This window comes from Acomys russatus, chromosome 14 (genome assembly GCF_903995435.1).
Source record: "Acomys russatus chromosome 14, mAcoRus1.1, whole genome shotgun sequence".
In the NCBI taxonomy this organism is placed as follows: domain Eukaryota; kingdom Metazoa; phylum Chordata; class Mammalia; order Rodentia; family Muridae; genus Acomys; species Acomys russatus.
In genome coordinates, this window is record NC_067150.1 from 39,421,269 (window position 1) to 39,440,972 (window position 19,704).

The 19,704-nt window shown below is 43.4% G+C and overlaps 1 protein-coding gene across 6 annotated transcripts in view; it reads left to right on the forward strand.

Annotated features, from left to right (window-relative positions):
- Cadm1 (cell adhesion molecule 1) overlaps positions 1-19,704 on the forward strand; it is a 319,949-nt gene that overhangs the window by 288,803 nt on the left and 11,442 nt on the right. For 2 of the 6 annotated variants that reach the window (XM_051156359.1, XM_051156362.1), the window contains 2 exons: positions 10,345-10,377; positions 17,434-17,487. The exons of 2 other annotated variants lie outside the window; for them this stretch is intronic. In XM_051156359.1, the coding sequence (XP_051012316.1) occupies positions 10,345-10,377; positions 17,434-17,487 (87 nt within the window). The remainder of the gene's footprint in view (positions 1-10,344; positions 10,378-17,433; positions 17,488-19,704) is intronic. 2 more of the 6 variants (XM_051156360.1, XM_051156363.1) reach the window with 1 other exon arrangement.

Sequence of the window (19,704 nt, forward strand, 5' to 3'; positions counted from 1 at the left end):
AGACACTCAATACTATACTCTTGAGTCTTAAGGACCTAGGAAGAACATTAACGTCTGAGCTGTTAACGGATCAGATGGTTTGACCTTAGCGTGAGGGAACATTCTTTGAAGCATCGCTGCTCAAAGCAAAAACACTAGGAAAATGGCAGCCTGGCTACTAACGAACCTACCAGTAGCTTCTCCTTGGCCACAGCCGGTGAGATGGTAAGTATTATGGCCTGGATCATGCCCAGGCCTAAAGTTTATCTTAATCCACACAAAGGAAATACATGCACCAAGTTTCAAAATGTCTCTGTGGGCCACGCTATGGAATGCCCTGTCATCTTCCCTCCTCTGATGGGTACCTGCTGATCATGTGACTGCATTGACCTCTTGTTGCCTGGGAGATTGCAGGAATCAGAAGGAGTCACTCTCTTTTCCAAGATGAGCACTTATATGCACTACCTCTTTTTTATATGTCCTCCCTCCTCATCCTGGTGTCCAGTGGGTGTCAGTTTGATGTGGCTTGACTGAGAGCCTTGGAGTTTCTTCTGGTCTGGCAAGTTAGGATAGTGCATGGCTGTAGCATACCAAGTCAATGTGCAGGGCTTCCTTAGGCCACGCCTTCCCAGACCAGCATTCCAGGTGTTCACTCTAAGGGAGGAAAGAATCTCTTGCAAAAGTGACTTTGCCCCTTTGAGGGTCTGTTACCTGGCAAGTGTCCAAGATCCCTTTGGACTGTGAGTCCGGCCATTCATCCCAGGACACCTTGATACACTGAATATTTTTCACTTGGTGTTCTTCCATGTTCCAATCTCTAGCACCCAAGCCCCAGCAGCTGCCTCCTAGGGTTCACATTGACTTTCTGGAGACATTTTATTTTCCATTTGCTCAAGAGTTGGTGAGAGGACAGAATGCAAAGTGCTCAGTGAGAGGGGAGACCTCATCACTAGATGCTACAATGGATTGTCTAATCCAAGTTTTCTTCACCTTTCAGCTGTTGCGGTGGGACAAAGAACCCTGCCCTAACCCCCCATTGTCAAGCTTCCTAAATACTGGTTACAAACACATCTGTGCCTATACTAAATGTTAAACCTCTGAAAATCCATCAATTGGTATTGTGTCTCATTCTGAACCTGGCTCCCTCTAGAGAATTTGCTTCCTAATTCTTGTCTGTGTGTTTCTGCTTGAGCTCTCTGTCAGTTCCCCTTGCTTCTCGGTGAACTCTGTGTAGAGCATTAGGGGACCAGTCTCTGGCATCTTCTGTATCATTCATTAGTATATCGAAGATGTTCCTCCTCTCCTTGGATGTCCACAGCAGCCATACTGCCTTTGCTTCATCCTAAGAATTCCGTCCCTCTTCTCTTCCCTAATTGGTAGAACTGGACTAGGTGTGTACTTTTGAATTGTTTTGTTTGGCTGGCGTTGCTGGGGTGGAACCCAGGACCTGTGGAAGGCTACACTAGGCAAGCATTATACAGCTGAGTTAACATCCTCAGCCCTTTAGGAATGTGCTTTTCTTACCAGGTTTTATAGCTTCCTGTGAAAGGCCCTTTGGGTGTCAGAATAAACAACCGAATTGTGCAGATATTATTAGTAGTGTGTTCGCCTTCGGAGAAGTATGACCCAGCCTTTACACCCCCAACCCCCCCACCCTCCCACCCCCCCAACCCCCCAACCCCCCGTGGTACAAGGTTCCACTTAGGGATCTGTAGGAGTCTACATCTAAAGGCAATGAAGTTCTCACTCACTCTGCGAATAAACTCCCCATTTCTCTTGAATGTGGAAAGACACTTTTCCTGTGTGACTGGCCTTGTCACTGACAGACCTTCAGCATTACCCTGACGCTTTCCCTATCATCGCAATCACTCCCACAGGTCACCTGAGTCCCTCTAATTCACAGCTCTTAATTCTTTGCTCCAAAGGACCTCCTTTTCCTCTGAGTTCCCCATACATCTACCACTCACCGAGACCACAATTCTGACTGCAGAGACTCCATCGAAAAGAGATCTGTAGAATAAGTAACACCGTATTTCTGTCCACATCAGAGGTGACTTTAGTTGGAACATATCTACTTCTGTCTCTGCCACTGGCCTCTCAGTTCAAAATAACCTAGGTCGATCTCACAGGTGCACTTTGGTCTGTGGGTGTTAGCGCTCGAATGCTTTCTACACACCAAATGCATCAGTGGTAATAAATGCCCAGATCTTCACCGGCACACCCAAGAGTCATTAAACTAAAATTGCTACTAAAACAACGTTGTGGAATCTGTTGCCTTAATGGATGTGATCTTTCAGGCTTACTGTGTCTTAACAAGCCGCCTCCTATATATTTATCTTGCCCAGAAAGCAACTTCTAGAATTTAACATTTGCTCCTTTCTCCAAACAGATTAGAGGTTATGGATTTGAACGGTTCTACGTCCCATTTTAAAGGGCCAGGCTAGCCTCTAGAGTTAGATTGGTTCCTAAAGAATCTTCTAGATGGCATTCTGACAAATGGATAGCTAAATTAATTTCCACTCCTCCCCTCTTGTGCACTGTTTGGTACGTTTGCAGTCACCATTAGCCTTAAAAGCTTCAACAGCTGAATCTAGCAACAGCAACATAAAGCTGGGCTCTAAAGGAAAAGATGCCCCCAGAGTCGGCTCTCCCTCTCCTCCTAGTCAAATGCAATAACTGAAGCCCATTCCCCAGGTCAGAGTTTCATTACTGAAAAATGCATAAATGCAATAGAAAATGATTTTTAAGCTCAAAAGGTCCTAGCTGATTTCTGACTTCTCTAAAAGAAGCATTGCAGAGCTGTCTTTCATCTTCCCTATTCAGGGTGATGGAACTGTTTCCTTTGTTTGGGAGGCATTTTCCCCAGTCAGCGGGCTCTCGAGACATGCTGCAGCTCTGTCCTGGAGGCGCTTTAGGGAGAGGAATCTTAGAATCCTCTAGTCCTCCAGCTCTTCTTCGCACCCACCCCCACCCCATATATCTTAGATTTCCTAGGGGAGCAGTGGCCTCTGCCTGCTGTCCTCTCCACTTGAAGTGGACTGGGTGGTAGGTCAGACATACCTGAAGGGGAGCCCTTCCTAGGAAACATCTTCTGCAGTGTGAAGAGAATACTCAGACTGGGTAATGGTGCTCATACCTGTAATCTCAGTGGGAGGCAGAAGTAGGTGGGTCTCTGTGTTGGAGGCCATCTAGGTCTACATAGTAAGATCTTGTCTCAAAGGAAGGAAGGAAGGAAAGAAAGAAAGAAAGAAAGGATATTCAGTATCCATCTGTTTTACAACTGGTAAGTTGTGGACCTTAATCTAAGACCTCTCTTCATAGAAACCAATTTGAGGATGGTATTTGGTGAGAAGCCATTTAAAGCCTCATTGGCTTTTGCCCTGGAGTTCAGAGGTTTCTCTCTCCTCTTTCCTGCTAGTTGATGCTATGATTGGTTGTGTTCAGCTCTTGGCTTTGGGAACCAGACCCCCCACCACCAACAACAACACACCCACACACTTAGTGTTTTCTCTTTGGTCTTGTCAAGTTTTCCAAAGGGTTTCTTCATCTGTGAGAGCATATGCCATAGCATAGGAGAGCAAAGCAGATGAATTGTACTGACTTCCTGGGCAACTTGGTGTTTCAGGGGTAGTAGCAGCCTCCTGTCTCTGCACTTTGAAGTAGCTGTAGCTTCTTCCTCTCAGTTGGGTCAGGCTTCCTTCCTGGGGTTTTCCTGGGAAGGCGTCCTATGTTTTTCTCTTTAACTAACCTGGATATTGTATTGTTCCTGCCTGTCAGAGTCTTGACTTGGGTGCCATGAAAAGTACTCAGCGTTCAGCCATACACACCCTAAACCCTTAACAGTTTAGCTACAAAACGCAGGGTAGGAAGAGCTCAACCTGTAGGTCACACTATACATGCAACTGTCATAAATTAAAAAACAAAAAACTAAAAATGGGCTTAGAATAAGAATGACGAGCTGTAGGGCAAAATTGTGAAATGCATTTAAAAATCTCTTCAGAAGGATGAAGTAGGTCATTGCTAAATGAATTTTTCCTCTTTTTTTAAAGTATGTATTCAATTAAGTATTTTGTGTTTCTTGGAATAGAAAATAGCAGAGTTTCTCCTAATAGTGTCAAAGCACTCAAAAGTCAGTATACCTGGGAGGAAGTGACTTCTAGCCTCAGGCCCATGTATTACCTGGGCTTTCACAGCTTGATATCATAGGCTTTTGTTTCCAAGTTAATGTGAATCAGATCATATTCAGAGAGCACACATAGCCCTCATCCTTCCATGATATTTGGAGAGTGTGCCGGTAGTGGAACCATAGAACCATAGCACACAGGCAGTGTCTTGGGTGTAAAGGAGAGGAGACATGTGCTTGATACTAAATCCATGGTATGGCCATCTAGTGACAGGGCTTTGCTCTGCAAGTCTGAGCCTAATAACTCTAGCCCTGAGCTGCCCGTATTGGCAGTGTGCAAAGGCTATAAGCTCGTCTGCTTTTAGGTGTGCATTCAACAAAGATTGAGCACCCATAGCTTGTGCAAAAAAAAGTACTCCTTCAACCCCTTCCTGTGTGGTTGAGAGACGCCGTGCAACTGGAATGTTCAGTGTCAAAGGCAACAGGTGCGGCAGGAGAGCAGCACAGAAGTAGTCTTTGCTCAGTGGTGTCAAAGAACACCCAGACTGTAGCGAGGAAAGAGTGGCATTTGGAAATCAGGCATGAAGCACTTCGAGCATCTTTATTCGAGGGGTGTGTGTTCTTGTTGCCTAGAGTAAGCCCTTTTCCCCCTAGGAAATACACATCCTTCTTCCTGTGATGCTTGCTGAATTGCCCTCTCCTTAGGTTGGCATCTATTCCGCTAAGACAGTCTTCCCTCGTTTGCTAAACCACCGAGTGTAAACTGATATGCCATTGTGCCTGAGGACAGGAATATTATTAGGGCAGTAATTAATATTAATAAGCCTGTCTCCATTCCTTTTCATACTGTCCTGTCTACATTTTCATTCATTATAAACTCACTGCCTGTTGCCTCATATCCGACTGTTAGTGACCATGCTCATTTAGGAAGGAACAGAAGAAAGTAAGAGCACTACAAATACTGAAAGGCATCAGAATCCACGGGTTTTTTTTTTTTTTTTTAACAGCAAGGGGTGGAAAGTGAGGTGAAGTATCTTAACTCTACCACTTCTATCATAATTTTCCTAAGTGTATGTTCTTTATTTAAAAATTAATCCTGGAGACCAATGTCTGTGCTCAACATCTATCAGGAAAGCACACAAATAATAATAGCACAAATGCAGATTTCTTGGGATTTGGAAGTGGTCCCCGGAGCTCTCCCAGTGATAGGAACATGGCAATGGAGGGCCCAGTCTTTCAGGATCTGAAAGGATGGGTCTTTGGTCAGCCTTGCAGAGCCCCTCCCTCTCCGCTCTGGCCATCACCCTCCCTGCATCACTCCCAGCTCTCCCTTCTCTAGCTTGTGTCCTGACCCCTTGGTCCCGTTCCCACTGGCTTTCAGAGACTGTGCCATGGGGATTGTTTTTCTTGTTAAAGGAAACCACTCTATAGATTCCAATTATTTTACAGAACATCTGGTTTGCAAATGAGAAGGATCTCTGGGGCATGGACCGCGTAGAGTGAACAATTTTGAAGAAGCTTTTTAACAAAACTTGAAATTGCTTAACAGCAACAAAATCAACTCCCCTTCCTGCTGTTCTGGGCCTTGCATAAGGGGAAGGTGACATTTCAGAAGTATTACAGGGCTGGTGAGGTGGCACCGTGGCTAAAGTCCCTGCTCCTCAGGTATGAAGGCCTACGTTAGGATCCACAACACTTGTAAGAGCCAGGAGCAACAGTGTACACACATTGTCCCGGCACTCGGGAGCAGGAGCCCAGGTCCCAGGAGCTCACAGCCAACCAGTCTAGACAAATGGCGAGCTCCAGGTTCAGTGAGAGACCTTGTCTCGAAGAAAAGAGTAAGGTGAGAAACAATTGAGGACATCTTGATGTTGACCCTTTGTCTTCACATAGCACCCACACAGGTCACACTGGTATATAACACTTGTTAAACACACACACACACACACACACACACACACACACACACACAGAGAGAGACTTTCTTGTGGCATTCCGGTTTAGACCTCTTTGTTTAGTTCTCTCCTTAGCCATTTTCTCAATCATTAAGGAATGGTAGGTTAATTACACAGAACATAGGTGGCAAGGAAATTAATTGGAAAACCAGTAGAAAATACATTTTAAACTTGTATTTCCCAGCACTTTTTTCCCCAATGGATTTCAAATAAGTTGAAGGGGAGAAGGAGAGGGGGAAAGAAAAACACCCATATTTAACATATATTGGCAAGCACAGCACTGCTATGAAGTAAAATTGTCAGGGGAATTCTTTGCCTGCCCTGGCGCTGAGATTTAAGGCCTCTCCATAGCAGAGACTGAAGAGGAATTCAATTAAGAAAGCCCGTTGGTTCTGTATTGACTTTAGTTAAGAAAATAAACTAGGGGAAAGTGTATTAAAATGTTGCCAGGCGGCTTGTCCCACTTCTATCTATCTAAGCTTACAGTTGGCAAAACCGGAGAGTTTGACCTCCCCCCAGCCAAGCTCTGCTCTAGGCTTGGCTGGCTTCTCCAGGGTCTGCCCACAGCCTTTCCCACTGTCCGGCCTGGTCTCATATAGCCGCACGCTGCCCTGCAGGGACACTATGGCACCATACAAGAACAACACAGGTCAATTGGTAAGAAAAGTATTTAAGGTTGTGAATTTAATTTTGTTCTGGGATTTTCATTTTCATTTGCGGCACCCGTAGCGTTTGAGACCACGGACTAATTTATGGATTAGTTTTAAGCCCCCAGTCTGTCACACTCAATGAACAATTCTAAGTTGGAGAGAATCCATCTGAAAGGATTAGAATGGGCCACAGTGGGGCTTACACATGACTGTTTCAACTAAATACCGCCCAGCTGCCTCTCTGGGCAAGGTGGGTTATTCCCTTCCGCTAGGCTACTTGGTTAAATGGCTACTGTCTCTAATCTCCAACACTGCCAGAGCTTTTTCATGTCGCAAATATTGTATACTTCAACATGAAATATCTGTGACTGCTTTGTTTATTTGAGGCAGGGTCACATTAACCGTTTGCAGGGCTGTGAGCCTAAGAAGAAGAGTCAGTGTTAGTGAAATGAGTGCCTTTCAGGTCAGTGCAGGGCCCTAGCTCAGGTGTAATTCTTTTAACTGTAAACTCATAAAACAGCCAGGAAATACCTAATAAGACTGTATACACTCAAAGCATTTGTGAGAACAGAGGCTTGGCTTGGTTTTGTTTTTTTCATTTTTTTTAAACATATAAAATAATATATAATACATTTACCCTCGCTGTGATTAAAACTAGAGACAGTGGCTTAGCTTAGCTCTTTTATATATTATAACCCAATGCCTCCCATTCAACTTTCTGTGACCTATTTTTCTCCTAGGCCTAGCTCAATGATTTTTTTTTTTTTTTTTTTAAGACAACAAAATTAGCTTTTAAAGCCCTTTGTGAGGGCAGCTAGGCACTATTTTTCAAGCCAATTATTGCGCTTATAACTTAGATAAGAAACATTTGCATTCACCCACACATTTAAAATGTAATCAAATACTCCAGTGACCACCCCAGAAGCTGACTTTGGCGGGGGGCTTGCACCTTTCTTAATTTTGTAATGAAGATACCCTAATAAACCATTCTTCGGAGCTCTGTATTCACCCCAGAGCCAGGTTGTCTACGGTTTCTGCATGGTGTCATAATGCAATTACGAAAGAGAATTAGCTGCTGTCCTGGTGTCCTGCTGTGGGAAGCACACAGTCACTTCTAAAGCACTTTCCCTTCTCTCTTGACATGAAATAGCCTCTGCTCAGGTCACATAGCAGATCCTCTCTGAGAAGCAGAGTCAATAGCTCCCCCGGAAACACTCCCATGGTCCTACTGTAGCGTCCCTCCGATTGCTGCTCCTAGGCTTGCCGTTCCCAGCTGCAGGAATCCTGTTGTTTGACTTGAATATGTGCTTGCTTAACTGTTTTAGAGTCTTTTCCCACAATGTCCCTTCCTCTCTTCTGTCGGGTGCAATTGATGGATTTGCATCCTTAGAGTTGAGGAGCAAAATGTACTATGGTTGTGGCTGCATTTATTGTCCAGTGCCCATGTAAGAGCTGATGCCTGGCTTCACCTGGTTTAATGACATAATGCCCTAATGCAGGAAGACAGTAAATTGGGATCATTGGTCAATGCTCAGATCTTATTTTTAAAACTTCAAACCTTGGTGTTTCAGTCTACGCTTTCATTTTACACTAATTATTTACCTGGTCCAAAGAAATAGAGAAAAAATGTATGTTAGAAGTGCTACTACAAAAATAATGAGCCAAAGCATTTATTGCTTTTTTGTTTTTGTTTTGGAAAGGAGCCAATGCCTGCCCATATGCATGTATTACATGCATGTAAATGTTTAGACAAATGTGCCTTTGATCCTGCCCCTCAAATTTAAAGTGCCCCAAACCAATGTTGGACTCGGGTGTCTCAACTATAGAGATGTATCTATCATCTTTAAGGATCTGGTATGGGGTTTGTTTCAACTATACAACTTCCTGTGTTGTTTTCACTGCTATTTTAGGCACACAGACTTGACTTGTAAGTAAGTATTGTACTCTTCTGCAGTATATTTTATGATTGTCCCCCTTCCTCTAGGCTTGAGAGATTTAATGATTGGTTATATCAAGCTGCATTGGCCTCTCAGACCTCTGGTTAATTCTGGCTCCTTAGAAGGGCTCTGAGTTTTTTTTTTTATGATAATGGGGTCCCTGTTGCCCCAGAAAGCATGCCAACTGAAGGGGAACACCAGTGCGAATTCATGTGTCATGTTTATACGTCAGAAGCTCCAGGCTCATTGAAATCCATCCCCCAAAAAACAAACAAACAAACAAACCTATGATGTTCCAGTGCATTTAAACATTGCCTATTTCAAGTCAGTGGAAACAATTGCCAGATGAGGAATTTTATCATAAAAATAAGAGAGATTGCTTGTGATTTTTAACCCTCACTATCCCACGTCACTGCCAGTAGCTTTTGACTAGAGAGGGGCTGGTAGAAGAAACACACTTGAAAACTGCCCGACTGAAAAGGAAAGTAGGTCCTGGTGTGCTGACATTAGAATGACGTTGGCCAGAAGACGTGTGACTAAGGTGACTGGAAAATGAATGCCATCATGCATCTTGTTAGTTGTTCACCCCACGCCTACAACCAAAAGTAAAGAGAAAATTCATTCCTTGAGAGCTTTGGGGGAATATCCCTGTGAAGAAAAGTCATTGCCACAACTTGAGCAACGTCAAAAGTAAAAAAAAGAGGCAGGCCACAAGTGGGAGAGCACCAATGAAGATGGTGGCTCTGTCTCCTGACCCAGCCATGACAGCAGAATCCTGGCAACCAAACCTGCAGCTGTCATGCTGAACACAGGCATGGCTGGGTACCTGAGACACTGAAATTCACAAGTGGTGTTTGGCAGTTGTGTGAACGTGTGTGTGTGTGTGTGTAGCCTCATAGATTATAACACATCTTGTAAAATGAAGAATCTGTGTGAGCATGTACATGTGTGAGACAGAGAGAGAAGCCTCAGGTTATAACACCTTGTAAAATGAAGAGTGTGTGTTTGTGTGTGTGTGTGTGTGTGTGTGTGTGTGTGTGTGTGTGTGTGTGTCTTGAACATGTTCCCTTCCATGGCCTCTCCATGAACTGAACTTGCCAGCTATCTTCTGATGAAATAATACAGTGGATGGAGAGTTTGAATCTGTGTGCTGCACGTTCACCTGCAAGCATCTGAGCTTCAGCTGGCAAAGCATCCTCCTAAGAGTGGGATTGCTTCCTGTGATGCCTGCTTGCCAGTCCAGAAGCCCCAGTATCTGGGTGGGTTGGGTTAAAACAAAGGCAATGTTTGAATGTCCGAGTCCATTGTTCAGCCTTCCTACTGAGCTTTGCTGTTGCAGTCCTGAGCTTCGATGCATTTAAGAGCCATGTGGCAGCCACTGAGTTTGCACTGGTGTTTCTCATCACTTTGCATGTCCCCCTGACGATTGATTCGCAAACACGTGTGTCCTGGCAAGACCCGGAGAACCAAAGAATTTACTGTTTTCCTCCCTGGCTCGCAGCTTTGAGCTCAAGGCATGTCTTAAAACAGTGCAACTCACTTCAGATGCTTTTTGCTTTTCATTTATTATTGCTTGTCACGCGGTGTTCTTTGAAAGCTTGCTCATATATTATCTGTTCCATTTTTTTCCATTCTCCCTTTTTTTGCATGCCGTTCCTCCTGTTTCTTCCCTTCCTCCAATCCTCTGTTCCCGTCTGTAGACACAACGGCGACGACAGAACCGGCAGTTCACGGTTGGTATCACATTACTGTTTATCTACTTTCTCAGCGCTGCTGAGAGGCAAGGCAAGCCTGGGGAAAAAAAAAATGCAGTCTTCAAGGGAACTCATGCTCCAAATAGACTGATCTCATAAATGTACCATGATTTTTTTTTAATGCTTGACATTACACAGTCTTGTCATTTCTGTTGTGAGTTCAGTGGCCAATGGTTGTGGTCTGAGATGACGCCTCCTCTGGTGGCAAGTGTGGCAGGGTGTCTGTCACGCATTCCTCCTTGCCTATAAAACTCCACCAAACCTTGGAATAAATAAGACTTCAAAACTTTTTAAATTAAAAAAAAATTTTTTTAATAGTATTTGTCTGCAGAGCTAGTGTCTGCAGGCCTGGGTACTCACCAGCTTCTACCTCAAGGAATTTTTAAAGGGAGTTGTATATTCCTTGGGATTTGAGATAGTTGGTCCAGGAGGAAGACTCTGGAATCCAGCGCCCGAGTCTTTCTGTTCATTTAAACTTAGGCTTCTATCAAGTGGGGAACAGCTCCCCAGGACTGCTCCCCATGTCCCTTGGAACAGCATGAAGTGGGGTGGAAGTCTTTGGGGTGGTACTTTGCTCCAAATTATTTTTTTAAAAGTGTATTACGGGTTTGTTTTGTTAGTTTAAAAGCAGGCTGAATTTTAATAACCGGCTCCCAAGGGAATCATTTGGTGAGGGGCCTGCTTCAGTCACTTTATATGCTGTGCAGGGTGAAACTCTATCATCACTTCAGTGACAGGAGGTGATCAGCCAGCCCTGTAGTGTCAATTCAGTTTCCGAATAACATCTAGCCCACACTGACTGCCTTAGACAGTCACGTCTGAGAACTTAGTAGTTGGACATCTGTGAGTAAAACCTGTTGGGCTGTACCTGGTCAAGATCAGCAGGAGGTCCCCCCCCCTCTCTCTCTCCTCTCTCCTCTCTCCTCTCTCCTCTCTCTCTCCCTCCCTCTTTCCCTCCCTCCCTCCCTCCTTTTATCTATCCCTCTCTCCCTATCTCCCTGTCTCCCTCTCTTGCAAGGCAACACAAACTTAGGTAGGAAGTGCTAAGACTCCCCAGCCTACTCCCACTCACTCTGACATTTCCTGCCATTGGAAGAAAGGGAAATGTCCATGCAATAAATTAAAGAGGTCAGTATACTGGACAGTCATAGGAAACCAATTAGGTAGAAAATGTGCATTTCTAAGGTGGTGTCCATAGGACTGGCTGCATCTCTGGCACATCTCCATTAAACTTGAGGCAGAGGCAGGTGGAGCTCTGTGAGTTCAAAACTGGCCTGGTGTGCAGAGTTGAGTTCTAGGATAGTCAGGACTACACCGAAACCCTGTCTGGAAAAAAACAAAACAAAAAACAAAAAGCAAATGCTTAGTCATTTGTATGTTTCATCTCTAATTGAGTACCTCCTGACTTCCGGTTATCCTTGGAGCTTTAAGTCGGCTTCAGTGTAGCTCAAGAGATTTTCTTTTTAAAATACTCTTAAGTTTTCGGCTTCCTATAATGAACTCCAGGGTCAAGTACAACCTAAGATTCCTAAATTCCCTTCAAAGAACATCTTCAAATTCTTTAAAGAAATAGTGACCATTGATCCCCTAAAGCCCCCAAATTCAGTGTTTTAGGCCTCCCAATAATCCAAGCACTTGCACTTAGATCCTTAAACACCTGGACAGGATGTGCAAACTAGAAAATCACTCCTGCTCTAAAACTTGAGACTCCAACTAAAAGCTGGTTCTGATTTGGGGCTTCACGTTTTAATCAGGCCCGGCTGTTTAGAGAGAGGAAAGGGGAGCTGAGTCTCTGAGCACATGGATGAGGGTTGGGCAGTACACTGATGATGGCATGACATGAAAAGCAGCCATTGTCTTTCTGTTTGGAGACAACATCAAGCTCTATATATAGATAAGGCTAACTGTTCCAAGAAGTCTGGAAAAGTAGCAAAGACGGCCTTCTAATGTCATGTATCTCTCGTGCCTTCCATTGGCCTCCTTAGCAGCAGAGAAGTGGTGGATAATCCAGCTGACCCCTGCATAATGCACTTATAAATACATTCTTTAACTTGTCCCTGATCCTCACAGTCTCTTCTCAAAGGGGTCCCCCGCTATTTTGACCAGCTGACTCTCAGGCCACAGCCAAAAGCTCTAGTGAAAAACAAATTAATGTCTGAAATTTTATTTAATGGAAAGAGAAGAAATTTCCCAAGTCGGTTGTCAAGGGTTGTGGTGGAAGTTACAGACTGAGGGAACAGGAAAACGGGACATGATACGATGCAATTGATTTCAGCCTAGTGCTAGAGATCTCGCTCCTTCAGTACAGCAGCCATAAGACTTAGATTCACTTGATGACCTTGAGATGGTCCCAGAAGAAAAAGTGTTAAGTGGCTTGATAACTCAGCAACTTAAATGACAAGACATAGTAAGTCAGCCAGCTGTGGCTATCTTATTGGTCTTAAAAGTATTCTACTGGATTTTCCGTATTTCTGTTATTCTTTTATTTATTTAAAAAAGAGAGAGAGAGAGAGAGACCTTTTCAAGATTTCCCTTTGAAGACTCATTAAAATGTTTTATTCAAGCTTGTGTTGCTGGAGTATGTATGAAGTTTATTCTAGTTGTTCATGTATGTTGACCGTTTGTTCTTACCAATAACTGATTGGAATAAGCATGTATTGGAAGGTTGGACGTGCATGGGCATGACTCAAAACCGAATGGATTTTCTCCAAAAGAAAACCAAGCAACAATTCACCGCCATATGTTTGTTCTTAAGGATCTCACTGAAAATAAAGATAAATGTGAGTGTAAGAATGAGATTTTTAGGCAAGGCTGACACAAGGCGTCTCTTTGAATGAGGATCTTGAGCATTCGTGGTTTTGGAGCTCATCCTTAAAAGGCCTACACAGGAAAAAAAAAACCCTGTGTTGTGTGTGCATGTTGAATGATGCAACAAAGAAAAAGAGAGAGGAAAAAAAAACACTGCCAAATCCTGATAGCTCATGGCCAGAAGCTGCAGGCAGACATGCATGGGTGGGTAACGCACGGGCCGTGTCGTCGTTATTATGGTTATCTGCTGTGCGGGTATGTGTGATGGTGTTTGTCTGTCTGTTCAACGTGGATGCTTCTCTGTGAATGTCTTGTGCCTTGTTCTCTTCTGTTCTGTATGTTCCTTCTTCCTTTCCCTCCCCTCCACCCGCTACCTTACCGGGTCGGGTGACAGCATGCCCACGGTCCGGAATAGCGCCTGTGCTTTTGTTGCACTGCAGTCAGCTGGCTTCTGGGTTGGAGCGCTCCCCCTTCCTCCCTGCTCCTCCTCCCCAACCATTCCCCCTCCCCACCCTCCCACCTTCCCCCCTTGCCCTTCTCCTCACTCTCTCTTAACTCTGCCTGCCTTTTCTACCTGTTGAGACAGTAATCTTACTGATTTTCTGCTCCCAGAGGATGTTTTAAATAGATTTTCATTCGTTCTGGAATGGACAATCCTCTCTGAAGCATTTTTAAAAATTCTTCTACTCTGGTTTCAAAGTATTTGGCCAGTGCTAGATGACAAGCCTATACCCCAGACCACTGCTCGTCCTTGGCCCACTGCCCCATGAGTCTCCCTTTCCCTGGCTTATGACTAGTGCAGACCATGATAGAATCCTAAAAGCATTGCGTTGTATCCTTCCCTTATTTGGTAATCAGTTATAGGGGAACTCTTAAGTCTGTTTGAAAAAAGACTAAGCCAGCAGTGCACATGATTACAACCGCTATGTCCACCGTCTATGTATGTGCCTCTGTGTACATCTCTCTGTATGAGTACATAACAGTGGCATTCAAAGGCTGTCATTCAGTCAAGGGACTCTGCAGACCTTGTATGCGCTACCCAAGAACAAAGCTAAAGAGGTTTACGAATGGCTGCAGGACCTGAAGATTGCGTTGCAGCCTTGATATGCAGTTTGGAAACTATGTGCTGCTGTTTAACGGCGTGAACCAAATTTCTGCTAATGGGAAGAAGGGAAAAACTCTCCACAAAAGCTGACAAAGCAGGAAGAACAGGATGACTGAGCTTTTAGATTAAAACTACCGGGGGCGTCTGAACTCTTATGGCTGGTGGTGGAAGTATCAGTTTCCATGACATGGCCAAGTGATCAGATGTATGCTGCGTAGGTAAGAGAGAGACCGTCGCCTACTTTGTTTTCCTAATGGGAATGGTACTAGGCCTCTGGGCCAACATTTTGTTTCCTAGGGATTTTATTTCATTGTTCTCTTTTTTTTTTTTTTTCTTTTGTAATTTTCTGTAAAATATTTATATGATAACCTGATGATTGAACCCAGGTGCCTCTCTAGGTTAAGAAAAAAATGAAAAAAATCATAATCTTCATTTTTGTACTTACTGGAATGGCTAGGATTTCTGACTGATGGTAATTCTTTGAGGGTTTTCTTCTGGTTTAAAACTGCCATGTTGCACCACTTTGAGAAGCCAGATGGTACTTTCAAGAAGGAAAAATCCAGCTTCAGGAGCGCACGGTGCTTAGCCTGCACCACAGCACCTGTAACACCAGGAAGGCCAAACCTGAGTCTCTGCAGAAGACACAGCCATTGGGCATAAATTAAATGATCATGTCTGCACCTTAGGACTGCCTTAATTGCTCTCCCCAAAGTCCCATATGCAACAAAAGTAAACTTTCATTTGTTTAATAGAGTTTAAAGAAATTCATTGCATGCATTTTAATTAGAAGTGACTAGAAAGGGCTTGAATAGATGACAGGAAATTTTGAATAGAAGAACCAAGAAGTAATTTCCCACTTATTATTAAATCGCAATGTTTCCTTTTGAGAAATATTCTCTGCTTCACAAAATGCATCTTTGTCATTTTCTTTGAGAAAATGAGAGGAGTCTAATTTTTAACATGAAAGAAAAATACCTAAGCCAAAGCAGTTCTTGGAGGTAGATTTTTCTTTTCTTCACAGTACGCCCAGTGCTATGGTAAACTCTTCTAATTATATTTATTCAGAAATTACCCAACTATGGCAGTGTGCTATAGATTCATAAAAACAAAACAAAACACAACAAAAAACAATCGAACTGCAAAAACAAATTTAATGCCCCGGGCCTAAATGGCTTCTCAGTTTGGAACATAATCTAAGCAAGAGATTCCAGATGATTTGGTGTATTTTAAATTTTATGCCATTAAAAATGACAGTTTCAGCTTTAATGAGGTGTATATCAACTGTCTGTTGCTTCTTAATGGAAAACTTTGCATATCAATGATACTTCATAAACATATTTGTCTTTATTTTTTAAAATTAGCTTTCTAGTGCCCTCCCCAAGGAAGCAGCCTTCGCAGTAAAGCTCCTCCCTTGAAACGTCCTTGTTTAATGTGGTTCAGTGGGCACCACGCACGTATGTAGAACGCTTTGATATTCATCGGGCCAAGTAGAAGTGAGGGATTGGCCTTTGGAGAACTGCAAATTCATAATTAACTACAGAGAACTACTTTATGTTGCCCATTTATAACAGTTATTCAATAATTGTATTCATCAGTCTTTATAAAATGGATAAAGCCAATTAGAAATAAAAACGCTCTCAGCCTATCAGATTTCAGGACAAAAGGCTAGCACTGCTCCTCAGCTGCCTCTATAATTTATTGCATTACCATGCTCCCCCTAGTTGCCTGGTTCCACAGCTCGGGAACACCTGTGAACTCGAAAGGCTTCTGTTTTGATTTGACCTCTGCTCTGGAGCATTTGGCATCCAGGGTTCATGTGGGGAATTCTCCTTTCTTAGAGCTGATGGTGGAACAGCCTCCTCGCATACTCAACCAGCTCTCCATGTTCAGTTGGCCTCTTTGTAAATCACCTTAGAAAGTCCAAGCTTTAATGACCACTCAAAACTTATATCTATATGGCAACCATTATGTATTTCCAGAGCATTTGTTTTGGTTGCCTTTAGGCTCTAGTCAGTAATTCACCAAGGCTGACTCTCAAAACATGAATTCAGCAAATACTTACTGAGACTGTACTTTGTGCTGGGCTCCAGGTAGGGGAAAGATACAAAAATAAGCAAAATTAGATCTGCAACCATCTTCAAAATGACAGATAGAGATTATAATACAGTTATTGTGCAGATTTGAGGTCTTGGGGCAATAAGATGGGATTGAAGGAAAAAGCAGTAAATACGTAAAAGCTACCCTGACTGTCTTAACCTTCTGTGTTGTTTAACCAACTTCCTTAAGAGATCAGCCGAGGAATAAGCATGAGGAAATGGAAGCCATCTCTAGTGAGCCTTCCTCTGTTTAGCCATCCTCCTCTTCGCCTTCCCTAATTCAGAGCAAAGCTGGTGGCGAACAATCCCAGCTAACCAACATTGGGCTTGACTGGAGGACAGGCATTTCAAGGCCCACTTGATTATCTCCTGACCTAACTGCTTTTTCAGCTTTGAGGGTTTTATTTTTCCAGAATACCATTGATTTATGAAATTCTTCTTTTAAAAAAAATGGGTTGTGAATCAGATTTTTCTGATGAAGGCCTAACCTGCAATCTGCGGCTAGCAGGTGCTATACCATCTTGAAGTATGTGATCCAAGATTGTGCTAAATTGATAATGAACTGTGTTTGTCAGTATTGGCAAAGGATTTTCATTTTCTGAGAAATGCAAGATAAAACTTACATACATCAGTATGTGGCATCTAAATACATTCATATTTAAGAGATATAACAGAGTGTCCACAGCTAACAGTGCGCTTTACTCTTTTCATTCTGCATGCTGTTTTGACTGAGTGATTTTTAACCATTCGCCCTCATGTTTCATGTGCTTTCAACAGTGGAGGCTGAGAACTCCTTCTGCCTCGATTGTATAGCAATAACAGAATTACCCGATTAAAGAAATGAACATATGGATTAACATATTCAAGCTCTCCAAAGAAGTGAGAGATAGCAAGAGATTTGGCTCGTGTTTGTTTTGTTTTGCTTTTTTTTTTTTTTTTTTTAACAAAATCCACCCTCAGTTCTTAAGTGTTTTGTTTATGTCCCTCGAGGAATGAAAAGAAAAACGATTTGTTTTTACTTGTAAGGCCCTACTCAGTTGCCCAATTCCGCAGAAGAACTGGACAGTGAGGACCTCTCAGGTAAGGGCTAGTCACTAGGTAAGGCACTGCAGTGTCCAACCTGTGGGTGCTTTGTCCACTGTGACCCAATGACCACTTGGTTTGCTGAGCCACCAGTGTGGATTCTGAGACTAAGGAAAGAACAAATTCACCTAGATACTGTCTTCTCAGTTCACTCACCCACCTTCCTTTCCTGTGGTAACAATGTGTCTATTTCAGACCAAGGCCTGTGCCATGAGTATTGTAGAGAGCAGAATGCTGAAGCACTGTGCTCCGTGATTTGAAGTGATGTGTCCATCCTAGATGTACAAATTTGGTGGCAGTTGATGTTGGATTATGTGACATGATCCTAAAGCCGTATTTACTATCTCCATCTGTGGAATAGACTAGAAAGCCACATTACAGTACTTTGAAGTAGGTAATGGAAGGAGGGGCAACTGTTTCCTCACACACCAGGCTATGAACTAATTATCCACCTCAGACCTTTCTCACAGCTTACTCAGCTCTTGCAAAAAGTAGGCTTCATGCCTGATTCCAGAATTTAGGTGTTACTAATCCAGAATAAGAAGCATATCCTAAAAAGGCAGGAGGAAGGAGATTTAGAGTCAGAGCTAAACAATTATATGAACTCCCATGATGTCATGAGACTTCCGTGCCAACTCCCTACAGCTTCTGAAGCGCTCTGATTGGTCCGAGTACTTAGCAAATCAGTAAGCAGGCCCCTTGGCATTGCAGTGGGAGAGAGCAGGGCACAGCAGGAGCCCACTGGAGAGCAGGGTTCCATATTACCCCAAACCCTGTTCACTCTAGTTGTGTTGAATGGCTGGTGCTTGAGGTGCTGTGCTTAACTGTACTGTGAAAACCCAGCTCGGCCTCTCCCATATCTCAGAATACGTTGGATTGATTTCTAGCTCTGTGCTGTTTCGCTTTCCTGCTCTAGCCTTAATGTGTGAGGGTGCGCTGAGCTGTGGGAGTTTCCCAGAGTAGAGGCTTCCAGGAGGCTAGAGGCTGGGTCGGTTGCCTGCTGGGCCCCTTTCATATTGCAGTAAGCAACCAGTTAATGCTTTCTGGATAAATGAATGAATTCTAAAAACTAGTGAATTTCAGTGACTAGATTAGAAAGGAAGTCATTCATTCGTCATGGCATTCATTTGTCTCTTACTTGTGTTAGATATATTTAAAGAAGATACAAAATGATGCAAAAAAATTAGCTTTATTCTCTTTTACAATAAGAGCAGAGAAGTCCTACCTGGCTATTATGACTCAATGCCAGAGGAAAACAACTACTCCCCTTCCCCTGGCATTCACCTCAAACAGAACAACCCTCAGGTACAGTGATCTTTCATAAATCCTGAGGAAGTTCTCCTGGGTTGGCCTGATCTCTCTTGGCATATTTTTTCAGACAAGGAGCACTCAGTCAAGGAATTTTGTCCTCTTTAGGAAGCCATGAGTCAGCCAGGTACCTCTTCCCCCCAGCATCATCAATTAGGAGCTCTGCAGGTCTCAGCCCTGCACCAAGTAAGATGGGTCCCCACTGCCGTTCTATCTATCACCCGAGTCAGGAGCAATAAATGAACAACCATTTGTGTTCATAATAATTCGGTTAAATTAATAATTACAGTGCCCCCACCCAATCCCTCCCGGACCGAGGCACTCCTGTTGCTGGGAGTCGTATGTCATATGGAACGCTGATGAACTGGCAGGCTGGGGCCCGGCTGCCTTTGCATCTGGTTTGATGAACTAATCAAAAACTGATTAGCACCTTTGTTCAAAGGGGATGCTGATTAATCAATTACTATTGATTGTGAGCTTGGCTTCTCTAGGCAGCGAAGAGACATCTAAAGGGAGAAAAAAACAACCAATAAAAATTGAGCAGCTGTCATAGTGTTTAAATTTATTAAAACAAAATACATTATTTTTTATGAAGCTGTCTTGAAATGGGTCACTGAAGGGGAGCATATTGATTGAGAAAGGATGAACTTCTCAAATTTCTGTAGCCTGGAGACTGAATTCAATTATAATAGAAGACAAACAGGCTAACACCCGCCTTAAACAGCCCATCAATAAATTAGAGTAGGTGTTGCCCATTTAATGCTAAAGTGTGATAATGAATAATGTTCCCCACTCCCTGCTATAGTGGGTAGAAAGTCCATCCTTTCCACATTAGGGATTAATGCTTCACACTTCCAGATCCCCCCGCCCTGCCCCCACCCCTCATCCTCCATTCACTGGTGCCTG